At 41.1% G+C, this 13,988-nt stretch overlaps 1 protein-coding gene across 37 annotated transcripts in view; it reads left to right on the top strand.

Moving 5' to 3' along the window:
• Positions 1 to 13,988, top strand: part of CAMK2G (calcium/calmodulin dependent protein kinase II gamma) — a 278,435-nt gene that overhangs the window by 230,558 nt on the left and 33,889 nt on the right. For all 37 annotated transcript variants that reach the window (XM_068950443.1, XM_068950449.1, XM_068950422.1 and 34 more), the window contains 5 exons: positions 204 to 287; positions 1,160 to 1,254; positions 3,890 to 4,012; positions 6,245 to 6,328; positions 7,030 to 7,072. In XM_068950443.1, the coding sequence (XP_068806544.1) occupies positions 204 to 287; positions 1,160 to 1,254; positions 3,890 to 4,012; positions 6,245 to 6,328; positions 7,030 to 7,072 (429 nt within the window). The remainder of the gene's footprint in view (positions 1 to 203; positions 288 to 1,159; positions 1,255 to 3,889; positions 4,013 to 6,244; positions 6,329 to 7,029; positions 7,073 to 13,988) is intronic.

Genomic DNA, 13,988 nt, shown 5'->3' with positions numbered 1-13,988 from the left:
AACCCAATCCAATTTTATTTATTTATTTTTTCCCTTTCTGCTGGTCTATCAGAGGTATCGGTATCTCTAGCAGATATGCATGGCGGGGAGGGGGGGAATGGGTTTTGAACTGTGTTGGCTACCGTTAGTGGATTTTGTGGCATCACAACATATCTTTTCTGCTTGGGGACTGTAAGTACTTCATGTCATCCATTTCCTGGCAGGGTTTGCTGGCACTCCAGGCTACCTCTCCCCTGAAGTCTTAAGAAAAGATCCTTATGGAAAACCAGTGGATATATGGGCATGTGGTAAGATTCTATCAAAACATTTTACACTTACACAACACCTTTTTGTGTCGGAGCAATTCCTTAAATCTATTACTGGGAGGGTCTGCAGTGGTCCTTCTTGACAGGTGGGGAGATGAAGGCACACTGAGAGTAAGCACCTTGTGTAGACGGAGTTAATATTGGAGCCTGAATTCATTTGATTTTTGGCTCCTAATCCTTTCTTCAGTCCATCTATCGCATGTTTGAGACTCGAGATAGAACCTGCTTGTGCTTTGCACAGTCAGTTGTTTAGGTCACTGTAGCAATTTTCTATTACCCTAACTATGCAGAAGATGAAATATTGAAGAGAGCTGATTTTTTTAAAAGGAAAAAACAAAGTGTAAACATATCTGGGACTGATAAGTTTAAAACTATGTGGTACCAGCGTTGCCTGACATGGACTAAATGTCTCTCTGCAGGCTAGGAGTGTCAGTTTTGTCAATGGCTTTTCTGTCCCAAGAGCATGCACAGCAAGCAACTAAAAAGCTGTTCCTTGCTAAAAAAGTCCCTTGCTGCCAGCAGCCCCAAGGGATGTGGCATGGGTTATCCTTAGAGCAACTGGAAGTTGTGGCTCAGCAACTGTGATAGCCAGGGGAGGAGGATAGAAGGACATCCTACACCCCGTTCTAGCTCCTGGCAGTGGGGGATAAGAGCTGAACGTGAAGTGCCAGGGCGAGGTTCAGCAGAGGAGAGATTTGTGCTGTCTTCCAGCACCTCGTAAGACTAAGTGTGATGGTAAATGCAGACATAGAACAGTGATTGCCTTGGGGAGTGTCAAGAGGGAAGGAAGAGGGGCTGAAGGAGCAATTGGCATATTAGCCTAACCATAGTGTATCTGTGTCTCTCCCTCCCAGGAGTGATTCTGTACATATTACTAGTGGGGTACCCTCCCTTTTGGGATGAAGATCAGCACAAACTCTATCAGCAGATCAAAGCCGGAGCCTATGACGTAAGGGCACTTTCTTGCTGAGTACCTGCATGGGTGTAGAAGTACTGTTCCACTTAGCCATGCAAAACATGGCATTATTTTACTTGGTGTCCAGCAGCAGGCCCCAAGCTACTGTGCAAAGTGATGATGTTTGGCGTGTTCATGCACCTTGTCGTCTTCACTGCCTGGGATATTGTATGGGGCTACTAAAAGGATACGTGGAAAGCATTGTAGTTGGCATCAAGGCACTGCTGGTCATTAGGGAAATGAAGAGCTGGAAACGCGGAGGATGAGGAATGGTGTCTTCTAGTGCATTTACCACAGCGAAGTCCTGAAGACTTTACCAGTGCTAACTGTTTCTTTCAGGCAGAGCAGAGGAAAAGTAGAATGAGAGAGTCTTGTCTTTATCGGGGCCTCACAAAAAGTGTAGGGAAGTGTTCTAAGGACTAATAGCTTAACTTACAGCCTCGGCTCCCTTCTGCTCCACAGTGGAATTTCCTCCAACTGTGGAAAGCATGAAGCCCAGTGAGTAGACTGAATGGCTTGGGCCTTGGAGGGGTGGTGTGGTGGTGGGGATCAGCATGGTGGGTTTGAGACTCTGGTAAGAAGCCGGGCAGTTCTCAGAGCATGGCCGAACTGAAGTATAAGAAGAGCTAAAGGAGAGGAATAGCAAGGAGTTTAGAACTGGGGAGCAAAGATGATGTGAAGCCTGATCTGAGTAGAGTGGTTTTGGATACTTGACATAAATTCTTCTAAGTGAGGAGGCTTGGGAGGGAAGAAGGAACTTCTGAACTTGTAGTTCAAAGCCTGTGGGCATGAGTATCAAGAGGAAAGTGGGGAGCTCATCTTGCAGGCTGCCCCGGGGTTTGTACACAGAAACCTTGGGTTCTGCTGGACCCCAGTTTCCACCCAACTTCCATGCCTGAGACCAGCAGAGTGGCTGTACCTAATGAGAACAAAAGTCTATCTAGCCCCATGTCCTGGCTTAGTGGCTTCCTGAGTGAAAGGAAAGTAACGTCTTTGTATTTGATAGCCTTAAAAGGACTTCTATTCTTCTCTTGTCTTCCTGCCTCTCTTGTTCTTGTGTTCTTCCTGTGCTGCTCGTTCTCTTTTAAGTGTTTTTGCACTAGTTATATAGATGGGGATTTTCGAAGTACTTTGGGGGTTAAATGTCTAATTCTCTTTGCAAGTCATAGAGAGTTAAGTGCCTAATCCTGAAACCTCCTATAGTTCCTGTTTTTGCATTCCAATCTATAATGAACAAGTTCCAGTAGATTCCTCCTTTGTTTTGCCTGGCAGAGAGCAGCTCAAGTTTTATTGGTGTACGTGCACCTGGTATCCTTACCCCAGCATCTAGGGATCTGTATGTACTGGACTGTTATTTCTTGACCCACCGAGGAGTTGATAACTGTGAATTAGACTTTGTGTTGTTCAGTAGGGGTTTTGCAAGGTGTGACTATGAATATTATTTGAGTTATGGAAGGGTGGAAAGTGTCCTGGCTGAAAGCTCAGTGTTATGATTTTTAAACAGTCCCTTGCAATGTTTACAGAACAAATCATATAATGCTTTGCTGATGCCTGAGAATGCAGAAGAAAGATGATATGCAAATTGAGTATGATGAGTGTATTTTCATGACCCAACTGAGCGAAGTGCAACGTGCAGAAGAGATGGAAAAAACTTTTAAGTGTTGCAGTACTGTAAGGGAACATTCTCAATGCAGATCGATCTTCCTTTGTTCCTCCTCACCCTGTTCCCTCCCCACCCTCTGCCTTTATAAACAGGAGACTTTTGACCCAACAGCAGATTTATCTTTGTGCTGCCAAGTTCATCTGTATTTGTAACATGTACAGTAGGTTCATAGATGGGGAGACATACTGCATTTAGTCTCAACGGGCTGTCATCTGTACCACATCCAAGCATCTGGAGGATGGCTTAAATATTCTATCTTTATCATTACTGAAACTATAGGAGAGAGCAGTTACTCTTCATGGATGATCAGCAGCTGAAATACTTGATGTTCTGTTCTTTATTTCCATGCTTCTGTGTTCCCATCCACTATTGCATCTCTCTTGCTCCGCAAGCAATGATTTCTGGTATGGTAGATGCTCGCTAACAATGTTCTGATGTCTTGCTACACCGAAGTGCCTGGTGCTGTTACATTAGAGTGTACTTTATGGTGGGGGAAGTACAGCTGCTGGGATGTTATGTGTTAGCAGTTATTGCTTTCATAAGGTTTTGCTATAGAAAAGTGTTTGTGATATTATATATGCTGTTATAGCTTTTTAGCATGTTGGAGAAAGAGCAAGATGGGTTAAAAAAATAATACTTGTGTTTTTCATGTCACAACTCAGTTAAAAGATCTATGACTGTACTTTTTTGACTGGTGAGTATGAATGAAATTCAAAGGTCTGACTGAATCCTAAAGGCTTTTAAAGCTGTTAATCTTCCTGCCTGTATTTACTGAAAGGTACAGGTATGTCCTGCTGTCTGGTACCATTCATTTGTTGGATTCTGTAGAATTAGTTAGCCCAAAATATGTTAGCCCTGGTACGAAAAGGGGAAAAGCTGGCATTCAACCATATGGGAGGGAAAATCCCCTCTGCTAGTTGGAGAAGATACTTTGAGTTAATTATCTCTTTCTTCTTCTTCTTTCAGTTCCCATCACCTGAGTGGGACACTGTGACTCCTGAAGCAAAGAATTTAATTAATCAAATGCTGACGATAAACCCAGCAAAGCGCATCACAGCTGACCAGGCTCTCAAACATCCATGGGTCTGCGTAAGTGTGTTCCTCTGTTACAGGTTGGTTTGTGGCTTACTCTTAAGCCCAGAATATTTTAAATACTTCAAAATGTGATTTTTGGAGGCTGACCTGCAGCAAGACAGTTTTGTCATTTTGTGATGCTTTTATTGCTGCGGTAAGAAAAAAAAAAAACTCACTTTTTTTTTTTTTTTTTTTTTTAGAACTATTTCTCGAATGTCTGTAGTTTCTAGTTTTCCCCTCATCTCCACTTCCAATGCAAATCATCCTGCAATGTCAGATGGAGATTGGCATCAGACAGAATATTTTAGTTTTTTTTTTTTGTTCTGCATCTCTACTTCAGTTTATTGTATTGCATCTTTGCAATTTTGGAACACTTCCACAGCGTGGCAGCTAACTGGCTGTAAACCTGAAAGCAATGAAATATCTTTTACTATTCTGTGGAGCTTCTACCTTTCCAGACCCCACACATGGCTATTTTGCGTCTTTTGCAAAGGTGGCGAAGAAATCTTGGAATGCAGTGGGGTTTGGGGAGTAGCACCACCCTTTTTTTTTTTTTTTTCTTAGCAAGATGACATGGTTCTAAGTCTAACCGGATGCTCTTGTAGTACTGTAGCATGCATCTGCTTTCTAGGTTGTTTTTTAAATGTGTTCCTTTTTATGTTCTTTTGTTCTTGAGGACTAGTTCGTTCTTGAGAAACTGGTAGTTTTTCCTTCTGCCGTAAAATAGCAAATTAGCAGTTCAAACTTATATTGTAACAGTAGTGTGGCTTCTGCTGTCAAGTGATGCAAGTTCCTTGGAAGTCAAAACTTGACACTAACTGAGACTTTGGGCACCTGTGAGGGCTTTTTCCTCCCCTCGTGCTTGTAATCAATAGCAGTTCCCATATCTTTAACTTTCATCCCAGGGCATGAAATCAAAGGTGTATATATTGTTGTAGCTCACTTCCCATGGCAACATAACATAAAACGGTTCAAGAGAGGTTTTCCATCCCAGAGTTATGGGAAGTTTAGTTTCATTTTGTAGCCCTTTGTCTCTCACTCAAACTGCCTGTTGTTTTTTGCTATTTCCATTTGCCCTGTGCACTCCATGTACACAACATACATTTTCTCTCTGAAAATGTATTTTTCCTCTCAAGTAAATGCAGTAGCAGGTCCTGACTATCAGAGACGCTGACTTTCTTAGCGTCTGTAAGCTTCTGAAGTATGTGTCCTGAACCTTTTCAGACAGATTGAACACCTAGGCATCACTTTCACTCCCAAGGAGGCTGCGTGAGCAGTGACCGTCAAGTTCGTTAGAGGATAGCTCAGCTACCTTCTCCCTCCACACTTAACTAGTGTACACTGCAGTAAGTGACTAGCTTTCAAAACAGGATCGAAGCAGACTTTTCCCATGAAACTAGCTGAATCTGGGCATGGTTTACAGTTCTCTTGGCCATTAAAGAATTTTTTCCAAGCAGGAGAGAACTAATGGGGGGTTTGTACACCCTAGTCTGCCAAGTTAGTCATTTACCCGCTGTCCCTGTAAAGGGAATTTGAGCTTATGCTCTATGCAAAGCAACAGCTACTTTGACATTGGTCTCTGGCTTCCTCATGTGTTCTAAATGACTGGCAACGCTTCTGGGAAGTTCTCTTTTAGCAGCTGCTGGGATTCCAGTCTACTGTGGGTGACAGGTGTGCATCACTGGCTAGAGGTTATGCTCAGGTTTTTGCCTTGATACAGCAGAGCCATATGATCCTCCCCGATGCACACTGAAAATCTGTTTCTGCAAAACTGATGCAAAGATGCTGAGGTGTTTGCTGGTCAAGCACTTAGAATCAGTGAGTTGCCATGTCCAAGAGAGATACCACTGACTAGTTTTTATTTATTGCTGGATATTTTGTTTTGCAGCTGTTACTAATACAATCTAGACCTTTTCTGTAGTGCCTCCCCTCAGTCCCCCATGGATATGCTTGTTGATTTGACTTTGTCTTCTAAGGGTTTTGACCCCTTCGTGTGCCTGAGAGACAGGGAGTACTGATGCTCAGTCACAGTTTCTCAGGCACTGAACTGTAATAGCCATCCTGACCTAACACTTCTTGCTATCTTGGGAAGTTCATAAGTTATAAACTGGTTGCGGCATTTTGCAGCCAGGCAGAGGTGAGAGGCTCAGGCATGTTAGTTTGCATGTCTTGCTGCGTGCAAATGGAGAGAACTCTGGCTGATTTGATTAAATAAGTTGTTGATCTTTTCCTGTTCCTGTTTTTCAGCAACGATCCACTGTTGCTTCAATGATGCACAGGCAGGAGACTGTGGAATGCTTGAGAAAGTTCAATGCTAGAAGGAAGCTGAAGGTGAGTATATGTTAGTTTGGAGTTTTGTTTTTTAGTCCTCTGAATTTGAGGTTAGTGCCTTTGTAGTAACAGTAATTTTTTTTTTTTTTTTTTTTTGTTAAAGATTAGCTCACTAACATTAGTGAAGTACCTTATGTGGTCTTCCTGTACAGGGTAATAAAGTAGTATATATTGAGGAGCTGGATAGCTTCTTTCTCCAGAGCCGTAAGTTTCATGGGCTTCTTGTTTTCTATGCTGCATAATCCATCCCTTCTACTTTCCTGCAAGAGAGTGGAAGTAGAGCAACTAATTCTTAAATTCCGGTGCTAAATTCTCGTTATCTCTGCCTCCTAGGAACAGTGTATCAGATGATACCTGCCTGTACCTAGGGAGAACCCTCTGGCTTCCATATGGAGCAGTTACCTGCTATTTAAAAGCCAAGAAGCAACTATGTGTCTAAACGTAATTCTTAGTGCCATTTTAGGTCTTAGGCTGTCCTGCCTGGCCTCTAGCTGTCACTCCAGAAAGGCAAGGGTCTTTCAGCGATCCCATGTCAGATCCAACAGCCACGTATGGGAGTCCTAGATACACTAGGCATTTCCAGAGTAGTATTAGGATGCCTCTGCTTTAGCATCTGAATCACTCCCTTCTCTATGGGTCAGCCCAGCCCCTTTCTGAAGTGAGTGAAGCTGTCTGTTATCGCTGCTCTCTCTTCCCCACAGGGCGCAATCCTCACAACAATGCTTGTGTCTCGGAATTTTTCAGGTAAGTTTTTCACTATTCCTGCCCCTTCCCTGGTTTTGTTTTGTGTGTGTGTGAGTTAGCGTATGTTTTAACCTTTCGGGGGTTGAGCAGGAGAGGAGGAAACTTGTGCTCAAAATCTATAAGGACGTAATGGTGGTAACTTCATCTAGACTGGTGACCAGTGTGAAAAAGGGAGTGATTAGTTTGGGGAGGAGCACGTGTAGCTGTAGTCTGGTACAAGGTAGGAGTAAAGTCTGCTGCCACAATCCTCTGATTTTACATTGTCAGCTCATGTTTGGGAAATTTCGGTTGACATTTTTTAGTTTTCCCTTCTGAAACCCAAGAGTCAGGAACTCTTACTCAGTAGCAGTGACTCCTTTAGACATGAGGCAGGGGCACAGGGCAAGTAATAATATTGGAGAGAATGTGGGCAGGAGCTATTAGGATACTGCAGTACTTTGACTCAACAAAAAATGATCTGAAGCATCTAGCTATTGGGGTTTTCCTCCCTGGTGTCTCAAAAGTGGTTTTCATCCTTTCAAGCTTGATAAATGGTAGTGTGGCTCCCACCCAACTGCATTACGTAGCGCGCTTGCTGAAAACACAGTCTAAACATGCAAATTAGTGCTTTTTGGAAGATGATTGTCTTGGCTCAGCACATTGATGCGATGCACTCTCATCTGTGTTCCTTGCCGTTTCGGTGGAAAGCCTCTATTGAAAGTGCTGTTGGCTTATTTGCTTTCTTTGCCCTTTTTTTTTCCTCTTTTAAAATGCACTGGTAGAACAATCACTGAATCTGTATATCAGATTTTTCTTGCACCTGACTACAGTTTCTTTCAAGTGAAAGTCTGCTGTATGGACAAGAAGTGATGATGAATGAAAAGGAAGTGTATTAATTTCATCTGGCCATTCACTACCAGTGAACACCAGTACTTACCTTCTATGTAGTGAGACAATAAACTTCTAACTGGAATGAAAACCTCAGTGAAATGATCATCCCAGCATTCAAATGCACATTCATGCATACATTCTTTTGTGCAATCAAGACAGGATTTTTAATCTCCTGTATGGATTCAGATGATATCAGCGGTGACCTTTAAATAAAGTTTAAAAAAAATTGAAATCAAGATACAATTAAGGGACAGTCTGCAACACCTACAGAATTATTTCTCCTTGATTCTTGCTTTAAAGTGAACCTGTGCCAAAAAGTAAGTGTGGCTATAGCAATTTTTCTTTACTGCATTTCTTGTAGTTTGGCCTTAAAGGGACATAATCATTTTCTCTGTTCGGTTCTCCCAGGATTGCCCTACAACATATGCCCTGTGTTGAAAATTATACAGTGTTTTATAAGAATGATTCCAAAATAATTTAACTATTTGAAGAGCTATAGCACATGTGCAGGGCTTTAGCAGAACTGTAGAAAACTTTTAATATTCTCTTGGGCTTTCTGCTCTCTGCTGGTGTGAAGAGTCTTTGATCTCTTCGCAGAGCTAGTTTTTATTTCACTTAATTGATGATTCTGAAATAGTTGGTATTTTCTTATTTTTTTAAACAGCAGATTTAGATTCTTTTTTAGTCTGCAAGTGTTGTCACTTCTAGTGAAGCTGCAGAAGTGCTTGGGTAAGAAAATCTCTTGTGGCCCAGATCTTGAGTACATGAAATGCCTGAGAGAAGGGTTCTCCTTAATAGTGTGTGACCTATGCATCCGTTTATTCCCTGAGCTAGAATCAAAGAGGAAAAGGCTTGCTCTGCTCATTCTTCTGTATCTCAAGGGCTGAAGCTGCTGGATGCAGTTCAGTGAAGAGCTGAAGAGAAGGAAATCCCGGGTGGCTTGTACTGAGTGCAGAGTTCTTGGTATTGCTGAATTCTGCTTTAAATATTAGCTGTGATCCCAGGTAATGAGATGCTCTGAAAAATTGTCCAGAAAGCACTGCTGTGAATTTAAATGCAGGCATTGATAGCCTCTGTTGATAGTGGCTGTTCCTAAATTTTCATGCCTTTTGAAAGGGAAGAGATCAGCTACGCTTGTTTTCTTTGGGGGAACTTTGTGTAACATGAGCTTGTTTTTATTATTACTACTGTTCTTAAACTTGCTTGGTTTTTTTAATTGCTGCAGTTTAAACAAATGATATAAACCTGCTGGAACTGAAGAATAAGGGCACTCTAGCTCACAGTAAAAAGGTAGGAAGTCCATCGGGGAAATTTGCATAGAGCTTAGACTTTTCCTGTCATGACAGGTTGTATAACATCGCTTGAGATGTCATGAAATAGCCCTTGTTTCTTCCCCTACAGACCTTAAGGGTATTTGATTTCTCTAATTGTTTGACCCTATTCTACAGGCTTCTAAAAGCCCTGTTTTTAGTAGGCAGAAACCTAGACTTGTTAGGAGAGAAGTTCCTACCTGTCTGGGGACAAGATCTTCTAAAAGCTTCTTCACAGATGTTTTGAACCAAGAGGAAAATGAAAGCTCATGTGACCCTGGTATCAATTAATTAGGTGTTATCTGGTAGGAATTAGGTATTATCTGCAGGAAATATGAGAAGCCCTCTTTAGTCCTGTTGTCATCACTATCTCCTGTCAAACATTTTGTAATGTGAAGTTGCTTGATTTGGCAGTGTAGTTTTAGCTTGTGAAAAATTGTACGTTTGAAGGGCATGAAGCACTGGATCTGCAGCAGTCCTCTTTCTTCCATCAAAAAAAAAAAAATTTTTTAACAAAAAAAGTACTTCTGTTCTTTTGTGAGTAATTTTCATGTTGCTTCTGGGGTTCCTTTTGTCGCAAATCAATTCCTAAAGATAAAGAAATGTGATTTCCACAGTTGTGGTATATTTGACAATTTAACATTGGCTATTTGTGGTTCTTTTAAAAAGATGGGCTCTTAGGTCAGCTGTAGGCTATTTATCAAAAACGGGCACAGTTGTACTTCCTTCAGTGTAAGTTAGGAAATTTTTGAGACCTAGTCCTAATAAGGAGTTTGTAGACCTTGTTCATTCTCTGGTAGCTATTTACTCAGCTAGAAGAGAGAACATTACAATCTAAGCCACGATATGGGGTCTTTGAAGTCATAACAGGGTACACACATAATGCTTTAGATGCTCTTATATGGTTCTTGATGTTCAAAGGATGGAAGCAAGTGCCGATTTGATCTATGGTTTCCATGTCTAGAAGTATTGTGAAGTACCAGTTGATTAGATCACGTACAAGAAAATCTTGAATCCCCTTCTGGGAAGTAAATGTAGATTTGTTACTAGGAGAAGGTCAGCAAGGTTTTCTCAGATTCCTCATAGTTGTAGTCTTTGGGGGAACCTGGACTCATTTCTGTAGATCAAACCCTGTAAGCAAGCTTGCTACAAATCGAGTGCAAAGTTGGAGGAATTTGATTTTCATCTGTCTTAGAAACAGCAGTCCTCACAAAGTGCTGAGAAATGGCTTTTCTCCTTAAGTTAATTTTTATGCAAGACTTACTAGACTACATGAAATTCTTAGCACTGTTTTTGCTACCTCTGTATTGAAACCGTTAATTTAGAGAGAAGTCATCGCTGCACAAACTTCCACCCTCTGCAGGATTCACTTCTCTGAAGTGGGGGAGCATGAGTCCTGTGTACTACCCAGTGTTCAAAATAGACATTAATAGCAATTAAGCCTTATGCCTGAACCTCTGTTTTTAACTGATGCTGAGCTTTTTTCTTGGGAATTGTTACAGCTTGCTCAAGACAATTTTGTGAGGCTGCATTACAGCAGTCTGTGACAGTAGCTGGAATTCATTACGTATCTCTGCAGATCCTTATTGACTTTCCTAAATAGGAAGTTTTAGTTTTTTAACCAGTTAGGTGAGGTTGAGAGAGGCTGGAGGCAGATCCAGGGGCCAGAGTGCTTTACTTAAAGGCTGGATGTGCGCATGAATGTCTTGTGTAACCTGTACCATGATGTTCTTGAGCTGACTAAAGAGCAAAAAGAAGGAAATAATGTGAATAATAGTGTCACTGAAATGTTGTACTTGCATTCCAGAAGTACTTGTGAGGCTGCTTTTTTGCTGAGTGTGTGTGTGTGTGTGTCTGTCTGTCTGTCTATGTATAGACAGACAGACAGACACATGGGGAGATATATATATATATATATATATATATATGTATTTATACTCAGAGTGGAATTTATGTTCTGTCATTTAACTAAAACAAAGTTAGAATTGTGCGAGTAATATATTTGAAATTTCTGCTGTGCTGTGTTAGTTGTGTAGATATCCATTCAGGATCAGAAGTTATACTACCTGATTTGTGTAAACAGTAACTGCATGGCGTGAATTCAAAGGATGAAAATACCAAGGGGAAAAATTACCAAGAAGTTCCCAAAGAGGTTTGAATAAATGAATACGAGATCATCAGTGGGAACTAAATTTCCCAAGCAGAAGATGAGATCACATTTAATGAAAAATTAAGTTGTTTTGAGTAATTTGTCTGTATGTATTAAATTGCTTTAAGAAACAGTCAGGGATTTCAGGAAATGATGCACAACTACTAGTGTGTGGACCTACTGAAGTAATGTACTTCATTGATGGTAAGTAAAACTCCATTTTGTTTCCCAGAATCTCATGGATTTTATTGCTGTATTTAAGCACTTATCACTATAGTCTGAGAGTCTGGTGCATCGTCAGGAGAAGTGGATTTAGATGGTGATAATGATTCACTTTACTTTTATCTTCCTCTCCATGAAGTTCATGAGAACTCTGTGAATGCCTTTTCTTAATAGTGTTTGCCTTCCACCCCTTCATTTCTTGATTTGGAAGGAAATGGAAGTTTTGTAATACAACAAATGAGGTGCTTTTGGAGTTTTATGAACTCCTGAATTTGGTGCATCCTGGGGCATTCAGCCTCAAAGGTCTAGGATGGGTGTTCAAACTGTCCCAAGTGTTAAAGCTCTGCTCCTGTTTGTGTGTACATATGCACACCTGCATAGGGGCTGTCTTCCAGGATGTGAAATTTCTGCCTTCCTAGGAAGGTGTTTGAAAACATTAATTGAAATGTCACAGACTGTCAGGCAGGCTTTTTTTTTTTTGGCTTTATGTAAATACCCTTGATGGATAATGTTTTGATTTTTCAGAGGTTGGCAGAAGAAGAAAATAGAAAGAAATTGCTTGGGTCCGTACAATTTCTCATTTACTCTCTGTTGGGAGAGTAATGCCTTTCCTCCTACTTCTACCCTTCCCTCTCTGCTTGTTTAAAAGTGTTTTGAAGTAACCAACTACTTTTTGAGAACCTTTTTTATGCTATTATAGTTCCTTGAACAGAATGACTGTAGTCTTGTTGAAGAATAGAAGCCCTCAGGGAAGGCTTAACAGGGGAAGGGGAAATGTTAAATGTAGCTTGCTCGTTCCAGGGAGAACTTGCTGCTTGCCTAGTGCTCAGGTGTATTTCTGGTATAGTGCTGTAGTTGTGCAGGTGGAGCAAATAGAAAAGCAGAATTTAAAACAACTGATTTTCAGCAAGCAAAAGAGCCCATGTTGTAAATTCTGCTAGGCAGTTAGTCCATCCAAATTGATTATTTGTGTATTGGTCTCTCATTTACTGTTTCATGTCCCTGTGCAATTGCTGGGGACCACTGCTATTGCAGCAAGCTCCAATAACAAGTTAGTGGAGAATCTAGGATGAAAGAGATTGCCGAGACAGAAACCAAAATGCTTGGACTAGTGGAGAATACAAGACAATGGTTCCACTCTGTTCTTTGAAATCACTGTGCTTAAGAGCGACTTTTGCCTTAATAGCCATCCTGGCAAAATTGAATAGGTTGATTTGCTGATGGAAGTCCCTGGTCTTGGAACTGCAGTCATCAGTATGTGAAGGTTTGAAACCTCTTGTTCAGAGATGATGCCAGCTGGCAGAGAAGGGGTTCTTCCTGTGAATGCAGGATCAGTCTAGAGAAACATTATTTGAATGGCTTTCTTGTGATATTTAGTTAAGGAAAATGGTTGCTTAATATTATCTTCAATAGTAACGCTTTCTTAAACATGCTCTTCGGCTTATTCATGGATACTCCACGCTCCTTGGTAGGAGGATTTAATGGCAACTTAGTCTGGAGCAGTTTATTCCTTCTACTTGCCTTCTGTTATCCCCCTCTGTACCGGAAAAGTCTGTGAAAGTTAGTTGGAGTATGTGCATTTACTTAGATGTCGTCACACAAACATGAGTTAGAACCACAATATACAGCACTGGGCTGAAACTTCCCTCCTATATCCCTTCTTTTGTCCTTCTTACATATTTAGAAGTCAGGCAGTTTTCTCTCTCCTTTCTCAGCAGTGCAGCCCTTTGCAAGTAAAAGGGCTAGCATACTCCTACGCATGAGTCAAATAGGTATGGATTTGACAGTTTGTGCAGCACCTTTATCTTATTGCTAATTGGCCTATCTTAACAAAGAAAATTGTAGTAGCCTAGGTTCACCACTTTGGTAACTAAAAGGAGAAAAAAAAAAAAAAAAAAAAAAGCCCTCCAAATTCTACGTTTCCAAGACCTCTTTACCTCACTCTGTTCCTAACGAGTTAATTTTTAAACAAAGCTCTTGTACGGCACACAAAGTTCATGTTTCCTTTATGTCAGTTCTGAGGCAACATGTAGCTAATGTGCTGCTACCACCTGTGAGCTGAGGTTTGTATACGGGGAGAAAGATTGCATGGGGTGAGGCAGGAGCTCTCCTACTCATTAGAAGTTGTAGGAGGAACAGCATCAGTCTTTGCGCTATCTTGTGTAAAGGGTAATAAGTAGATGTTTTTGAGGCTGTACTGGATTCATGGACATTAAGTTCTGTATGGTAGCCAGAGATGCCTCTTTAGTACCCTTCATGGCTATATACTGACTGTTGGTTGGTATGTGGTTAGCTCCAGAAGTGACATCAAGTTGAGAATTACTTAATTTGGCTTTCTTTGACCTGAGAATGAGGATGACAAGTT

This window comes from Struthio camelus, chromosome 7 (genome assembly GCF_040807025.1).
Source record: "Struthio camelus isolate bStrCam1 chromosome 7, bStrCam1.hap1, whole genome shotgun sequence".
In the NCBI taxonomy this organism is placed as follows: Eukaryota; Metazoa; Chordata; class Aves; order Struthioniformes; family Struthionidae; genus Struthio; species Struthio camelus.
Note: the sequence above shows the minus strand (reverse complement) of the source record. Positions and strands in the feature narration are given on the sequence as shown.